General features: G+C 40.9%; 1 protein-coding gene across 1 annotated transcript in view; it reads right to left on the bottom strand.

Moving 5' to 3' along the window:
- Window positions 1-4,902: 4,902 nt before the first annotated feature.
- IFNAR1 (interferon alpha and beta receptor subunit 1) overlaps window positions 4,903-17,915 on the bottom strand; it is a 29,949-nt gene continuing 16,936 nt past the window's right edge. Inside the window, 5 exon segments of the mRNA XM_056858215.1 lie at window positions 4,903-5,163; window positions 7,502-7,638; window positions 8,498-8,645; window positions 10,140-10,294; window positions 13,727-13,926. Coding sequence (XP_056714193.1) covers window positions 4,903-5,163; window positions 7,502-7,638; window positions 8,498-8,645; window positions 10,140-10,294; window positions 13,727-13,926 — 901 coding nt within the window.

Below are 17,915 nucleotides of genomic sequence, written 5' to 3'. Positions count from 1 at the left end.
ATTGAACTCAGGTTGTAAGCAGAGCTTGGACTGCAGTACTGCAGCTTACCACTCTGCGCCACAGGGCTCCTACTCCCCATCCAATCACAACACACTTCAATCACCCATTCAGCCCTCTTTGTTACTCTGGAGTCCTGCATTTTAAACTGCAGCAATGCACATATCAAATCCCACATTAAATCACAGAAATCTAAAAAACACAAAATATTTACATAGCAAAACACCACTCACTATTTACTATTTCCCTCCTGGCAACCTTTCCCTGCTTCATTCTCTCCCTCTCTCTTCCTTTGATCTGCCCCCCCCCCCATCTTCAGATAAATTATTATTTATTTACTACATTTATACCCTGCCTTTCGCCACAATGTGGACTCAAAGCAACATACGTAATTCTCTTTAATTTTATCTCTACAACAACTCTGTGAGGTAGATTAGGCTAAGAGTCTGTGACTGGTCCCAGGACACCCAACAAGCTTCCATGGCACGAGTGGGGATTTGAACCTGAGTCTTCCAGATCCTAGGCTGAAACTCTTAACTACTACTATGGGGTGGCTGCTATTAAACAGTATTGACAAAAATACAGTAGCTAAGCTATACCAAAAGTGTAAACAAAGTACACGGCTGTAGGGCAAAACCTAATTACATCAATAATTTATTTGAACAAGTTAACACCAATCTGCAAGTTCAAAGATGTGTAGTCTCACAGAAGTCAAGTCTCCATTCTGTAATCCTTCGAGATGAACATCCCTTTCACAGATTAAACTCTTGACAAGAAGTCAAAAGTCCTTCTCCGTTCTGTAATCTTTCTCAAAGAAAAATTCTTGGCAATGACCGATTGAATCTGTAATCCTTCTTCAGGGTAAACAAATACATGACAGGCTGCCGGCTCTCTCCCCATTTCAAAGTTGTCTTCCTGATATGAATTCTTGCTTATCCATAGTAGAATATCTCAATGTGAGATTGTAAATTGAAGATCTCAGCCTCTCTCTGACATGATCCCATTGACACAACACATGAATAAGTTCTGAGGATTGTGTCTGGTACTGCAGTTTCTGGGGCTTATAATGTCATTTTACATAACATCTTCTGAAGGCACTACTGTTGCAAAGGAAAGTCTCAAGTGGAAATAGGCCCCTCGAGACCTTTAAAATGCCATTCCCCACAGATGCTGTGTGGCTGTAGATAAAGCAAGTCAAGTCTGGAAAACACAGACACAACTTGTTATAAATAGTAATGTGTAGTCTGGCCCTGATTGTCTGATTTCAAGGGTGGCCTAATTCTGACACATTTCTTTTAAATTTGGGGAAGTGCTTTGAAAAAAAAAACAGCTTCTGACCAATTTGAAGGGACACGAAGGCAAATATTTTTCAGAAGAGGCAGTTCATCTTGTCAAGACAGAAGAATAATTTTGATTCTTACTACCTCTATGTTCTCCATTTTGTGTTCCTGGGAATCAGCATTTTGTATTGTTCCCATAACACCATTTGTAGCTTATACCTGGCTATCAAGGTCACCAGCTCATACTGCTCTTAATTAACTGAGTAAGAACATCTGTGTGAAGATGTCAGAGATGAACCTTATCATCGTTTAGACCAGTTTACACCATCATTCTAGAGACTTCTCCTGAATGTCCATCCTGATAGGGAGTTAAGGGTCACCTGTCCCAGTGAAGAACATCTTTAGTTTTAAGATCCAGCTTATAATGTAACAACTTAGTGTTATGTAGCCAGCTAAATTTATTATTTTATTATTGCCATTGTTTATGTAACTTGTATTTTTATATTTTTCTTGAATTTTTCTATCAATAAAGCTTTTTAAGCTACGTTGTTGAGTTCACTGGCCTAACCCAGAGCTGTGCAGTCACTCTACCGGTACTGAGACAGAGTCTCTGTCTTCATACATCTTGTTATGGAATAAGAGAAAGTGATATGCCTTACGTATGAGGAGCCCCATGGTGCAGAGTGGTAAACTGCAGTACTGCAGTCCAAGCTCTGCTCACAACCTGAATTCAATCCCAATGGAAGTTGGTTTCAGGTAGCCGGCTCAAGGTTGACTCAGCCTTCCATCCTTCTGAGGTCGGTAAAATAAGTACCCAGCTTGCTGGGGGTAAAGGGAAGATGACTGGGGAAGGCACTGGCAAACCACCCCGCAAACAAAAAGTCTGCCTAGGAAATGTCGGGATGTGACGTCACCCCATGGGTCAGGAATGACCCGGTGCTTGCACAGGGGACCTTTACCTTGTTATGAAATTAAAAGTCAGAATGCCTGAAACAGATTACATTAGAACTGATTAGATCCAGCATTATTTATTTGTGAACAGGATTGTTTCATCAAATAAAACTGACATTTATTAAAAAATGACTGCATTGTAACAGAATACAAACACTACAGACAAAAACAAAAATCCCTATTGGGTTTATATTCCTTTCCCCCCTCCCAGTGTCTCCAATGCTGCAGTTCGAATGGAGAGGGGGGAGGTCACAACTGAAGCAAGGATATGGATTGCTTCAATCTCCTATTGGCTTAAAATAGCTTTACATCCTAAAGGACTAGTTAATTTAATTTTGCATGATACTTTTGTTTCCCCCTAGTTGAGAAACCTGAAGAACAAACTAGGCTACTATGGTCTCTCACAACATCTGCTCCTATCAATGGACTATTTACAGGCCAGGGCCTTGATAAGGCAAAGAGTTCTGGATGTAGAAAGACAGCATGAACTAAATAGTTAAAAATGTGTGTTACAACTGCAGCACTCTTACCAACGTGGTCCCGATGTCTTATCTTAACCACTTGGATAATCCAGACTACAGGAGGGCCTTCACCCTGATGTGATGTAACGTTCTCCCTTCAACTACTTTGGGAGATACAAAAAGTTACCTTATGGTGAACGTTTATGCCCCTGTTCTGATGGGAGTATAGAGACCCTCGAACATGTCATGTTTGACTGTAAAATTTATAGTAAGATACAAGAAGCCATTTCCTCTATAATAGCTGGTTTCCCAGGGAGATCCAGAGCAATCCGTCTCTCTAACATGCTCTCAGATAAGGACATGGAGCTAACTTTTAAAGTGGCCAAATTTGGATGGCAAGGTATGAGGACTAGGCGTGCATGGGTTGAATTCAATGGTTGAGCGATTTTAGACTTATATTTATGTTGATTCCAATTAGAGTGATTATTCGTGACAAGTATTTACTGGGGTATATACTTGCTATCCTTTTTATGTATGTATATGTATATTTATGTATATCTTTTATTTGCTGGTCTTGGACCATATTAAACTTATTGACTGATATTCCTTTCCCATGCTAGCTCGATTTGGCCAGGGTAATTTTATAACAATCTTCCAGGATGCTGGACTAGATGGACCACTGGTATGATTCAACAGGACACATTATTTTCTTACAAGACTATCATCCTTTCCTACAAACTGTTTAGATTTCACTGGCAGTGTTTCCTGGCTAGCTTTAAACAAGTTATCGTTTTAATAGGAGGACTGATTTTTCTCCCCCCTCAATAGCACGGAAAATTAAGGAGAGGCACACTATATCATTACAAAGTCTTTCCCTGAAACCTGGTTTCCAAATATTTTCACACTTGAATTACAGGTGTTACTTCCTGTTCAACAGGAGGTTGTTTTTCCTATGTTAAAATTGAAAGGCACTGAAAGCATGTACTGATAAAAATAGGCAGTAATAAAGAAACCCTATTATCTACTGTAACATTTATAACACTGTATTTTTATTTTCCAAGCTGCAGGTGGCCACTAAATGGAGAGCCTGGCTAAAATAATTATTAACGACCTTAAGACATGCCATGCCTTTCTTCACAATTTTCATTTGTTTAACTTCTTCAAAGGATTTTCCCCTGGAAGAAGCCTTGACTACCTCTCCCAGTGTTGGTTATTACATACTTTGGGCTTAAGTTGTCTGTAAAGAAGGAATGATTGATCTTGTACAGGATTACGTTAATAACGAACACTATCTCTTGGAAGGCACCACTGATACTGTGGTCAAACTGTGCTCTGTACACCAGTTAACAAGTAGCACCAATGCTTGTGCAGATTTGGAGTCTCCTCTGTGAAAAGCTGGAGAAGCTATGGCTCCATCAGGGGAGGGGCTGTGGCTCAGTGGTAGAGCATCTGCTTGGCATGCAGAAGGTCCCAGGTTCAATCCCCGGCATCTCCAGTTAAAGGGACTAGGCAAGCAGGTGATGTGAAAGACCTCTGCCTGAGACCCTGGAGAGCCTCTGCCAGTCTGAGTAGACAATACTGACTTTGATGGACCAAGGGTCTGATTCAGTATAAGGCAGCTTCATGTGTTCATGTGTACCAGTACTTTTTTTGGAGGCTTATATAGCCTGTTGTTAGACTTATATTTTGCTACGAACAGAATATATTAGTAATATTCACAGGTGATACTGTAAAACTCAAGTCTGCATGAATACAGCCTAAGTTTGTGTGTGCGTGTGTGTGTTAAGTGCCGTCATGTTGCTTCCAACTCATGGCAACCCTATGCTCAGGTCTTGCAGACTGAGGGCCATAGTTTCCTTTATAGAGTCAATCCATCTCATGTTGGGTCTTCCTCTTTTCCTGCTGCCTTCAACTTTTCCTAGCACAGCCTAAGTTTACTGTGCAGTTTTTTTCAGCTGCTCTTTGTGTTTCCAAAACACTTAAACATGTAAACAGCTTAGCAAAATTCTCATACCTTTACAAAGATAATTCAAATTAAAAAATATTCTCATATGTTCCTGCCATTTTTCTGATAGTACTACATAATAAAATCTTTGGCATCAGAGTCAGTTATCCATCTGCTTTCTGGCATAAAGTCTCTTTTAACAAAAGAGAACAGATATAATAAAAACGATTATAGGTAATTCAATAAGGTGCTACTATACTGTTCCTCTTATCCTGGGGCTTCTATCCATTGTCCGGGTCATACTGCTTTTGTTTCTTTAATTTCATGTGATTCTTTATTTCCAGAAATATCATCATCATTGGAATAATTTCCTGAGTCTCGACAGCTCTGTTCTGATTGTCTGTGGTCCTTACAGTTAATTTGGTCAATTTCATGCGGAATGCTGTTTTCAATTACAAGGACACATTTGTCTGTTGATTCTTCCGAAGATATCAAATAGGAACTGTTTGGATCACTTCTTACAGTCTTCTGTAGATGGAAAGACACAACGAAAGCAGTGAGAAAAAAACACCCGTAATAAGCTTTTGAGTCACTTCATGGCACTGCAAGGCAGCCAACTACATTCTGCTGAACACAGGCTGGTGCCTGCAGCTAGACACCCAGTGGGGTTCAGACAAGGAATATAAGGGGTACCACACCTGTGCACACCAGAGAAGCCGATCCAAGTGACGCCAGGCCAACTTGGGGCTTTGCAGGGGAGGCAGCCAGGTTGGTACTGCTACATCCTTCCTTATCTCCCTCCCTGAGGCTCCAGAAGTGCCCCTTTGTCCCTGGGCTGTCTCTGGGTGAGGAACAGACATGCCTCACCAAGGGCTGCTGTCACCAGATGAACTGTAGCCTTACAAGCAGCACCACAGGATCCCTTCAGATGTGGTGGGCATGCTAGAGATCCCCTGGGATGGTGTCACCATGTCAGCAGGGAAGGGTGGGGGAGTTGCCCAGCTGCTACTTCCCTGGCTCTGCAGAACTCAGAGAATGGCTGCCAGGGGAGGCAGGATTTGGCATGGGGGTGGGGGAGACAAAGATGGAGAGGGAGGAGCAGAATCTCTTATTGTTGGGGTGCTGCTGCCAAATCAAAAATTCTTTATCCCTTCCTGGACTGGGGCAGGGAGAGGTGTAAACATAACTCATGTGTTTTGTGTGCAAATGACCTTGACAGAATGTTCAGCATTATGTGGTTTGGCCTTACTCACAAACTTGGCTCAGGAGGTGAGGTGACGGTTTACAACTTAAGAACTGGAACTCACAATAGCTGTACAGGACAGGCCTCCGTTAGATTCCACCTTATCGACAGAGTGAGCCAGATAATTGGGGGGGGGGGGAGGAAATTCAACACTGTCTCCCAGGTAAAAATTGTTTGAGCATTTCTCAACTGAATGTTCTGCTGAAGGAAAGGGGCCTGACACACTGTACAGAATACTGAGCTAGATATCAGGGTTGTATCCTGCTTTCTTGCCAAAACTGGATCTCGAAAACGGCCCCCAGGAATGAACAGGTGTTTGTTTTTTTAACAAACCCTTATTTTCACATTTTTCACAGTGCTAAAACCCCTTGGGTTGGCTGTGCCAATCCTATACTTTCAATGCTGTAATGCAATTTTTTTGCCATCAAGTCACAGCTGACTTATAGCAACCCCTGGTGGGGTTTTCAAGGCAAGAGACATTCAGAGGTGGTTTGCCATTGCCTGCCTCTGCATAGCGACCCTGGACTTCCTTGGAGGACTCCCACTCAAATACTGTCCAAGGCCAATGCTGCTTGCTTCCAAGGTCTGACAAGATCAGGCTAGCCTGGCCTATCCAGGTCAGAGCAATACAATAGCACAAGCAGCTAAAAATTATGCCTTGTTGCTTTCTTTTAAAAATTTGTATGACAAAAACAGATCTGAAAAAGTTAATTTTCCATTAACTTAAAGTTTGTGCAACAAACAGGAAGAAATTATTAGCGATTTGAAAGATGTTTTACAATTAAATGTATGAAATGTAGTTAACTTTTTTTATGATTGAATACAGGTAGATATGAAGAATCTGTTCGGATACCACTCTATTCCCTTCCCTAGATTTAACAGCCATTGGCTATTCATCTGCCATCTCACCCCTTTAAAAAGGGGAAAAGGAATATTATTTTTTTCTTGACACTATAAAGAGAAAAGTTGCCACATCTCTCATGCAATTCACCGATCTACTTGATAGCAGATAATGCAGTAACCGCGTCTCAGAAAGCGTCATTAGCTGTTTTATCCAGGGAGTGATATATTTATTTCGTGCAATATTATTTTGTGAACATGCTAAAACAATGTGGGCTAGGGAGTCTACTTGATCTGGCAAAATAGGCATTTGCATTGTTCTGGCATACCACTCTGAAGGAAGTGAAAAACAAGAGGCAACACTTGGAACCAAACCTCTTATTTTCACTGCTAGGTTTATGAACTGTAAGGAAGAAAAAAAATTCTAAGATTTTACTTGATCTTTTACAAGTTAAATGCCAAGCCTTTATCCAGCATTAGTGAGATTTATGGATGCACCAAAATAATCTCTTGAAGATTCACCAGGCAAATATATTCAGCTTTAATAAAATTAATATGCTCAACACAGAACTCCTTAAATGGCATGGACTTTCTGAAATGCTTCTGAAAATGTCTGTTCAATGGTACACTTGGGATCTCTTTCAGTTCACATATTATCACTGTGGATAATGCCTGCTAACTATGAGCTTTGTGTGGACACTGGAGAACCCCACAATGGAGGTTGCTAGGATATTAATCTCATCATTTATCATTTGCAACAAGACAGCTAATGCTTATAAATACCTCTATGATTGATGGAAGTTTGCATGAGGGAAAGAATGCATATTTTATCTGCTTCCACATATACCGGAGCGTGCAGAGCAAGACAGCAACAACAGCAGCAACGCCAACAGAGGAAGCTATCAAGATGACAAGAGAAGCTTCATATGATTTTCCTGTAAAGAAAATAAAAAGGAATTGAGCTACTTAGATATTGAAAAATATACTATTTTAAAATTTATTCTTAAACTTTAAAAGGTTTGTGGTATGAAGAGGCAGACCTTACTCACTGTTCCTCATAAGAAAAATTTGAAACTTACTGGGTCTAAAAGTCACAGTAAAATAAAAATGGTTTTATACACAGTACAAAAATTTTGTATTGAACCTTACACTTAATACTTCTTTTCCCAAAGTGAGAACATAAAGATTTCCTGGTTTACTTATCATAGAATAGTCCAAAGTTTGAAGACTGACTGTGATAATAAAGGTATAGTGAGAAAACTGACAGACTTTGAACAAATAATAATTAAGTCACAAGAACACTTGCTGTCTAAAATATATCAATTTTTATTGTCAAAAATATATCAATTTTTATTGTCAATTAAAACGGCGTCGGAACAAGTCAAGGTGTGCATGATTAAATGGATGGAAAAGAACTATAGGGTGTATTATAAGCCAATTTGATTTTTGAGATGTGTCTTCAGTGTATTGTTAAAATTCGGACAAAACTTGGACACAAACTTAATCTTATTTCCTTCCTTTCCCCCATCCCCTTTTTTATTTCTGTACCCCATAAAATTCAATAAAAATATTTTTTAAAAATACTTATTTTCCTGGATTACTGTATGTTTAGAAATGTAAGTCTGATGAGTCTTTTCCATACTCATTGTACCAAAGCTCACTGACCTGAACCAAGACATAGAACACAGAAACACATATATCACATTTTCATAGGACGTTATGTAGATAACTTATGTTACGTTACAAATTCTGAGCAGTACATTCCAATAAATGTTAAACATGCCATACCGTGGGAAGTTTCAATGCATGTCACGTTGCTAAAGTTGCTGCTTTTTGAATTATACAACGCTTGCGCTTCTAAGCAGTATACCATTGAAGGAGACAAGTTTGGGATTATGAATGATGTTGATGTTGCTTTAACTTTGTCCTGTAAGAGAAACAAAAATTTAAAAATTTAAAGATGAGCAAAAGTCATTTTAATTACAGTTTGGGTTAAATATGTCCAATAAATGTTTTAAATAAATAAAATATTTATCTTGGAGCGCTACCCAGAACTTTGCGGTGCCACAGAGAATACTGTAGCAATATGCTGCCAACTCTCCAGCCTTAGAACATTCTAGTGGTCAGCAGATTACATGTGCCAGGCAGCAACGGATGGAAATCTATGGAAATTCCCTCGACAGCAGTGTTTGCACCTGCTTCAACCTGTGCAGTAGTACAGGTAGCTGCAGAGCAGCTGCTAGTTGAACAGGTTTGCTCAGGTTTCAGCTGTCTGCATTTGGCAGGAGGGAAGCACCACAGTTTATGTTGTGCTAATCTAGGGCTGGATCTTGTGATACCCTTCCTCAAGAAGAAGAAAAAAAGACTTCTCTTCAGAGGAAGCCTTTCTCCATCACAAAGAGCCATTCTCTATTGGAACAAATCTTTCTGTTGAGGGACAACTTAGAGGAAGAGAGTCATAGATCCAATGTAGCAGAAAGGATTAATAGAATCCAACCCATGGTTATTTTTTTTTCTGTTTGGAGAACATGGTATAGTTTCAAAACCATGTTTGATGAGGGATTTGTGATAATAAAGGATGATTTGCGCGAGTGTGTATAAAATGCTATCAAGTCACAGCTGACTCACGGCGACCCTGTAGGGTTTTCAGCGCAAGAGACATTGAGAGGTGGTTTGCCATAGCCTGCCTCTGCATAGCAACCCTGGTATTCCTTGGTGGTCTCCCATCCAAGTACTGGCCAGGGCCAACCCTTCTTGGTTTCCGAGATCAGACTAGCCTGGGCCATTCAAAAGGTACTGAACTGCAAATAAAACTTTAATGGATTACTTTAATGGTTGTTCACAAAAAACAAACAAAAAAGAGCTTCTGTACGTACTGCCATGCACACTACAGCCCCACATTTAAGGGCATTAAATGCAGTTCTGCAATCCCCCCACTTTTTTTGCTGATGAACTTGCCTATGAGGATTCCCTCCTCTGGTGAACGTCTGTGTATTTGGGTAAACCATTCAGACAGAAAATTAGGATAGATGGTGACAGGCACACCATTAAGAGATGAAAAATTCATGGCCAGTAATACTAACAGAGGATGACATATGAGGATGGCACAACCTTCCAAAGGAGTGTGCTGTAAAATCCCCTAAGGGGTAAAAAAAACCCTAGCATATTGTACCTATCTAAGGAAGCAAAATATTTCCATATTTTGGGCTCAATGTTGAAATAGTTTTTACAAGGAAAAAAACCTGTATAACAAAGAGGTCTGTAACTTCCCAGGATGATTGTAAAAGACAGAGGGGCTTTAACAAATGCCTGAAGCACCAAAGATGGCTAGGGAAACACATGAACTGGTTTGCATTACAAGTTTCTAGTCATGATTTCTCATTCATGTTTCAAGTGAAACTATTTTTATAATTCGCTTTACCTTGGCATATGAAGAATTATTCCAATAGGCAACGTTGTAATTAAAATGATAATATTTGCTCATTGAGTTATTTTCCAATTCTCCGGGTGGCACAATAAAAATACGAAGTGAATCCTCACTGGCATTAACCTTGACACTTGGCGGGCCAATTTCATCTTAAAAAACAAATTTTATACAGTTCAATTCCAACATTATTTTAATTTATATTTACCAACACACCAAAAAAACATGGTAAACCCTCTATTTAAATTAGCATACATTGATTTCAATTTAAGATTGCCAACCTGCAGGTGATAGTCATCAAAAAAACAGCAACTATGCCCAAAAGTTACAATGCAAATACATATAACAATTTATAACCAAAATTAAGCCATAATATATGTCATTTCTAAGCACACAATTAAACCAACCAACTTTAGTGTTATGTACAAATCTTAAATTTTCAATTCAATTCTAAGTGGCTTCTATATATGATAAGTCTCTGGAATACTAACGATAGGTACTAAGATCTCTAAGATGGTAACCAAGAGTAAATCCCAGTTGGCTCCGATGCTCTGCAATCAAGTCTAGTAATTTACAATCCAATGACATGCGAGACAGGAATCCGGTATTTCCTATTTCATGTTATTTTCTTTCTTCAGTCGCGTTTCAATAGGATGAAATTCCACCGCAGTATTGCCCAATGAAGTAGCTGAATTGACATAGATCCACCATGTACATTCCTTGGAGATGTCTATTAACAATCTGCCATGGTTTAGATGGTTTCTGACAGATTATGGAAGATTGTTAATAGACAACTTTATTAAATTTAATAGCAATAAAATTATAAGAACAGCAACTTGAAAATCATAAACACCCATAGTAGTAAAACCAATAAAAAAGCACAAAGGCTTTCAAAAAATGTTTAAAAATGTGGTATTGCAGCAGGTTATGAAACTAACAATGAAATACTCAGCAGAATTACACCCTTCTAAGTCCACTGAAGTAAATGGGCTTAGAAGGGTGAACTCTGTTTAAGATAGAATCATAGAGTTGGAAGGGACCACCAGGGCCATCAAGTCCAACCCCCTGCACAATGCAGGAAATTCACAACTACCTCCCCCCTCCACACCCCTAGTGACCAGAAGATGGCCAAGATGCCCTCCCTCTCACCATCTGCCTAAGGTCACAGAATCAGCATTGCTGACAGATGGCCATCTAACCTCTTCTTGAAAACCTCCAGGGAAGGAGAGCTTACCACCTCCTGAGGAAGCCTGTTGCACTGAGGAACCGCTCTAACTATTAGAAAATTCTTCCTAATGTCTAGACGGAAACTCTTTTGATTTAATTTCAACCCGTTGGTTCTGGTCCAACCTTCTTGAGCAACAGAAAACAACTCGGCACCCTCCTCTATATGACAGCCCTTCAAGTACTTGAACATGGTTTTCATATCCCCTCTCAGTCTTCTCCTCTTCAGGCTAAACATACCCAGCTCCTTCAACCTTTCCTCATAGGACTTGGTCTCCAGACCCCTCACCATCTTTGTTGCCCTTCTCTGGACACGTTCCAGCTTGTCTACATCTTTCTTAAATTGTGGTGCCCAAAACTGAACACAGTACTCTACTTGAGGTCTAGCCAGAGCAGAGTAAAGCGATACCATCACTTCGAGTGATCTGGACACTATACTTCTGTTGATGCAGCCCAAGACTGCATTTGCCTTTTTAGTTACCGCATCACACTGCTGACTCATGTTCAGTGTTTGGTCTACTAAGACCCCAAGATCCTTTTCACACACACTGAGACAAGTCTCCCCCATCCTATAATTATGCATTTGGTTTTTCCTACCTAAAAGCAGATCTTTACATTTGTCTTTGTTGAAGTGCATTTTATTAGTTCTAGCCCGCTTCTCCAGCCTGTCAAGATCATCCTGCATCTTGGCTCTGTCTTCTACTGTATTTGCTGCCCCTCCCAATTTAGTATCATCTGCAAATTTAATAAGCATCCCCTCTATTCCTTCATCCAAATCATTTATAAAGATGTTGAACAACACAGGGCCCAGCACAGATCCCTGAGGAACTCCACTAGTCACTTCTCTCCAAGTGGACGAGGAACCATTAACTAGCACTCTTTGGGTACGATCTGTCAACCAGTTGCAGATCCATCTAACAATAATAGGATCTCACCCACATTTTCCCAATTTGTCAACTAGAATACTATGTGGAACCTTATCAAAAGCCTTACTGAAATCTAGAGAAACTATGTCTACAGCATTCCCCTGATCCAGCAAGGTAGTAACTTTCTCAAAAAAGGAGATAAGATTAGTCTGACATGACTTATTCTTGAGAAACCCATGCTGGCTCTTAGTGATCAGATCCATCCTTTCTAAATGCTCAAGGACGGACTGTTTGATGATTTGTTCGAACACTTTTCCTGGTTTAGAAGTCAAGCTGATGGGTCGGTAGTTATTCGGATCCTCTTTTTTCCCCTTTTTGAAGATGGGGACTACATTTGCCCTCCTCCAATCTTCTGGCACCTCACCTGTTTACCAAGACTTCTCAAAAATAATGGACAGAGGTTCCGAAATTACATCTGCAAGTTCTTTGAGTACCCTTGGGTGCAATTCATCTGGCCCAGAGGATTTTGTTTCATTTAAAGAAACCAGGTGTTTGTGCACTACCCCAATGCCAATTCTAGGCTGCAAATCCCTTCCCTCATCACATGTTCTGTTTATGCCATGCTGAGCACCACTTCCCTCATGAGAAAAAACTGAGGAAAAGTAGGAATTGAGGAGTTCTGCCCTCTCCATCTCCTGTTACAATTTCACTTTCCGGTCCACGCAATGGGCTTATCTTGTCCTTGTTCTTATTCTTACTCTGTACATAGGAAAAGAACCCTTTTTTGTTGAGTTTAGCATCTCTCGCTAGCCTAAGTTCATACTGAGCTTTAGCTTTCCTAACACTCTCCCTACAAGCACTAGTTATTTGCTTATATTCCTCTTTGGTTATAAGGCTCTCCTTCCACTTCCTAAATGAGTCTTTTTTATTTCTCAACTCTTTAAAAAGCTGTTTATGGAGCCACCCTGGCCTCTTTAAGCTCCTCCCATTTTTCCTTCTCATAGGAATGGTTTGGGATTGCGCCTTCAGTATTTTATTTTTAAGAAATGCCCACCCTTCTTGAACTCCCTTCTCCTTAATCATGCTGTTAAATTCACAGTGCTAGTAAAACTTTGGGGGGTGGTTTTAATCTGCTCTGTATCCATGAACAAGCTCTAAATCTAAATAAATAAATCTATATCTAAATCCTGCACATATCTGGAAGTCTCAAAGAGAAATCCATGAAGAACTACTGCTGAATAACTTCTGTTCATTTCACTGGAATTTGTTCAATTGCAGTGAACAGAAGTTGATCAGCAGTGAAGCTTGTGAAATCACTGTTTTCAGACTGTTAATGTGCTTTAGACTGAAGCTGTTAAGGTCTTCAGATACACTGGAGGAAATATAATTTGTAGCTGAACAGAAACTGAAAAAAGAACAAATGTACAAACAGCATTACATGTGTACAGGGACTGTACGCATTTTGGAGGGGGCAGTAGGAAAGGAGATGCTTACTTTCTATTGAAGGATCAAACTTTAGCTCTTTGGACCAAGGTGATTTGGAATGGCTATTCATGGCACGTACATGGAGATAGAAAATTCCACTGAAGGAAATGGAAGATGAGAAGTCACAATGTGTTGTGGTGATGTTTTCACATCCAGGTACAGTGGTCCATTCCTTTGAGTAATCATGCGAGTACTCCCTTCTGTATGCACTATTAAAAGAGACAAGACATGCAAGAGCAGTATGTTTATTATCACAGATTTACAGGCCAATCCTATTCATGTTTACACAAGCGACCCTTACTAAGTTCAGTGAGACATACTACCAAGCAAGTGTGCCCAGGACTGCCGTCTTAATCAGATGCGTAGCTTTCAGGAGAGAATGCTATGAGAAGGGGGCAAGTTCACGGTGCCACCCTCCCCGCAACAGTCAGAAAGACCATGTGTATGAAGCCTTAGGATCTTGGCATTCAGACAGTTTCACAGGATGAGTCTCTTGGAGGCAAAGGTCTAGTCCTCCCAGGTGCTGCCTCTACAGCTTTGGGCCCACTATTCTAGCCTGCCTAGTATTTCCAGCCACCGCCATTACCCAAGTGCACACCTGGACACAGCACACACTTTGGGAGGATTCTCGCATCCCTATGTGTGATTGTGGGGGATTTCACCAACTTTATTTACATTTCTGTTCCCATTTACATTTTATGATTTTTTAATTCAAACATCAGATGTGGATCCAGACATTTACTGCTTTGAAGATATTATTTACTGAACTGGAGACTAACAAGAGAATACTTTTTGTCAGCCGTAGTAAACTTAATCTTGCTGAAGTTTCTCCAGTCCCAGAACAGACTAATTTAGCCTAAAAATGTTTAAACTAGGTGCTTTGCAATTACTGGAATATTATATCAATGTCTTCTGTAGGAAATGAGATTGCCACTAACACTCTCTTCCCATCTCTCACTTGCACTCACAGAAGGGCGCCGTCTGACCTACCCTTATCTTACCATGGCTAATCTTCTTATACCAGGGGTCGGCAAACTCATTAGTCAAAAGAACCAAATATCAACAGTACAACGATTGAGATTTCTTTTGAGAGCCAAATTTCTTAAACTTAAACTATATAGGTAGGTACACTGTTTATTAACTTAATAAACTTTAATTAAAGTTTTAAGTCTTAACACTGAATAAAACTTGATATCATACTTAATAGTGATCTTATTTATTGATAAAAATTAAATTGTAAGTCCCTGCCATTTCCCCCTCCCCGTCCAGTCCTCGTCTGGAGGCCTGGTCTACCACCATAAAAGCCTATTGGTAGACCTGGCCTCCGGCTGAGTCCCATTGGGAGGCCAGGTCTACCCATTGGCTTTCTTGGCAGTAGACCTGGCCTCTGGAGGCCCATAGAAGCCAATTGGTAGACCTGGCCTCTGCAGGGGGACTTTTTCCCCTCCTCGGAGTCCAGGTCTACTGCCAAGAAAGCCAGTGGGTAGACATGGCCTCCCAATGGGACTCAGCCGGAGGCCAGGTCTACCAAAGGAAGCCCGCCCCGTCCAACAGCTGATAGGCGGGGGGCGGGGCAGGAACCGCCCGCCCAGCAATCGCGCGGCTAGAGGGGAGGCTTTAGCCTCCCAAACATTGAGGGAAAGGGGGACCCGGCCATTTTCCACGGTGTGTGGGGGGGGGGAGACAGCGCGCCTGCTCGCCCGCTCTCTCTCACTCTCTCAGGCGCGCTGGCTCCACAGCCCGGCTGCTGGCATGAGCGGGCGCAAGAGCAGGGGCTCTGAACCAAGTTCGGAGAGCCGCACTCAACGGGCCAAAGAGCCGCATGTGGCTCTGGAGCCGCAGTTTTGAGACCCCTGTCTTATACAAACAAATAATTAGGAAATAATACTATAAGACCTAAAGACTTATTATTTTCTTTTCAAGACAGAGACAGAGGCCTCTAAACAACTGGATGTTAATCTGAAAAGGTATCCTGAAAGTAGGACAGACATAGTTCCAACACAATGGATCCAGTGCCATTAGCTCTCTCTCATCACCTTGGATCCAGTGCCACCAGCTCTCTCTCTTATCACCTTAGAAATTAATTGTGCAACCAATTTCTGCTGTATTTAATTGTATTTTTCAAAGACCCAGTGCCCCTGTTTGGGATGGTACAGGGGACCTCATACTGAAAAGTTCATTTCTTGGCTCAGCCTATTCTGGGCCTGTTCTAAGCCTCTGTGCCCATAAAAGCAAGGGGGACGTTTGTGATGAGATGCAACCAAGGTGCTGTTGGATCAACAATGATGCCAACCAAATAACGAGGAGTCAGCCAGTTATGGCTGGAGTTGTACACTCAGGCTTACAGTTTGACAATATCATTAGATCCACAGCTAGAGATAGTCATTCAGGGCTCATCTATGGAGGATAATGCCTTTAACCAACTTTGGTTGATCCGCCACAGCATCCCTTCTGGGAAAAGAGAGGCCTGGCCTCACACAGTCTGTTCATGTTCAGGCCTGATCACTGCTGTGTGGTCTTCAACCAGTGTACAATGATGCTGTAAGGCAACTAGCTAGAAGCACATCAGCACAGGAACATATCCTTTCTGTTTTAGAAGAGCATCACAGGCTGCCAATTTGTTTCAATTGAGAGTTTATAGTGCTGGTACTTATTTTTAAACTCCCCAACAGACTGTGATCTGGATACCGTTAGGCCTGGTCTACACGTGCAGCAGAATTAGCAGGTGCAGATGGGGGCAGTCCTTTTTTGTAAATTATGCCCTAAGTAAAAACTTCCTGCAAATACAACAATTAGCACATTAGGGAAAAGTTTTTAGCCTTGCTCTTCTCATGCTATGTAAGTTCCTAAAGGGATTACTTGTGAAGCAGTAGTCTGAAAATGCAGTCTGCAGACTGAAGTGGTGCGGCCTCTTCCAGCATCTCAGCACTTTGCCATATTGTTATGGCCTCATTGTATTACATGTGGAGACCAGGCCTAAAAGCCTTTCTCCTACATTAGCCTGTGGGGCCATTAGAATCTACATCAAAGATTACACTATTCAAGCCCCTCGCACTTAAGTATGGCAAGTGGCTGCAGGCAGTGCCTTTCCTCTAGTGGCACCTCAGCTGTGGAACTCCCCATTATCTTGCATCTTTGTTGTTAAGTTATGGGTAACAGGTGAAAGTTTATATTTATCCAGACATCTACTATTTAATTTGTAGGGTGGCCAGCTCCAGGTTGGGAAATACTTGGTGATTTTTGGGGCGCAGCCTGAGGAAGGCGAGGTTTGCCATAGAGTCCAATTGCCAAAGCAGCCATTTTCTCCAGGTGAACTGATTTCTGTTGGCTGGAGATCAGTTGTAATAGCAGGAGATCACCAGCTAGTACCTGGAGGTTGGCAACCCTATTAATCTGTCAGAACTGTTTCAAAATATTTTGGGGGTGGAATATGGTGGTTCCTGTCTCTTGGTTACATTGACAGATTTTATCTGATTTAATTAAAACCCACTGCTTGCATACTAGTTCTGTGTTATCTGTTTTTCCAATGGCACAAAAGGGTAAAGGGACATTCCTGTTACCCCCTTCCTCATTGTAGCCCCATTCCATGTAGTGTTTTGTCCATGTGGGTTACACAATCCTTGGCACAGCCTGGGGGGTGTCAAAGAGGTTAGTGTTATGGCAAAAACCCTATGCTACTATACTACTTATCTCAGGGTCTCCTCGACTGTATTATAGTCTTAAATATTTTTTTACTGTTGCTTTTATTGGTTACTGCTAGAGTTATTAGTTGATGATTTGATCTTTTTAATGATTTTCTATATATCTTATTATTCTACACTGCCTCAAGATACTTGTGGCTTTGAGGTGGTATACAAAGGACTTAAAAGGAACAAATACAAAAGAACCTATGTTTTCAATGCATAGCTCAGGTTAGAAAAGGTGCCACAAAATCTGAAACAAAATGCTGACCATTCCTTTGTAAGCAGTAATAAAAATCAGTGATCCTTTGCAATTATTTAACCAAACTATCAACCTTTACTGTAAAGAAAGCACCTACACTTCTAAATTTCACCAATTCTCTCTGCTATGTTAGGAATTAATGGCATCATGCTTTTGGAAAAGTAGTAAAAGTATTCTATAGTTCTGTCACTGAAAACAGGTGGAATAGGTTCCTCTGTATATTACTTAAGGAGACTGCAAATGGGTCCATATTAGC

Source organism: Euleptes europaea, chromosome 12, assembly GCF_029931775.1.
Source record: "Euleptes europaea isolate rEulEur1 chromosome 12, rEulEur1.hap1, whole genome shotgun sequence".
In the NCBI taxonomy this organism is placed as follows: Eukaryota; Metazoa; Chordata; class Lepidosauria; order Squamata; family Sphaerodactylidae; genus Euleptes; species Euleptes europaea.
This window is presented reverse-complemented; position numbering and strand designations above follow the sequence as displayed.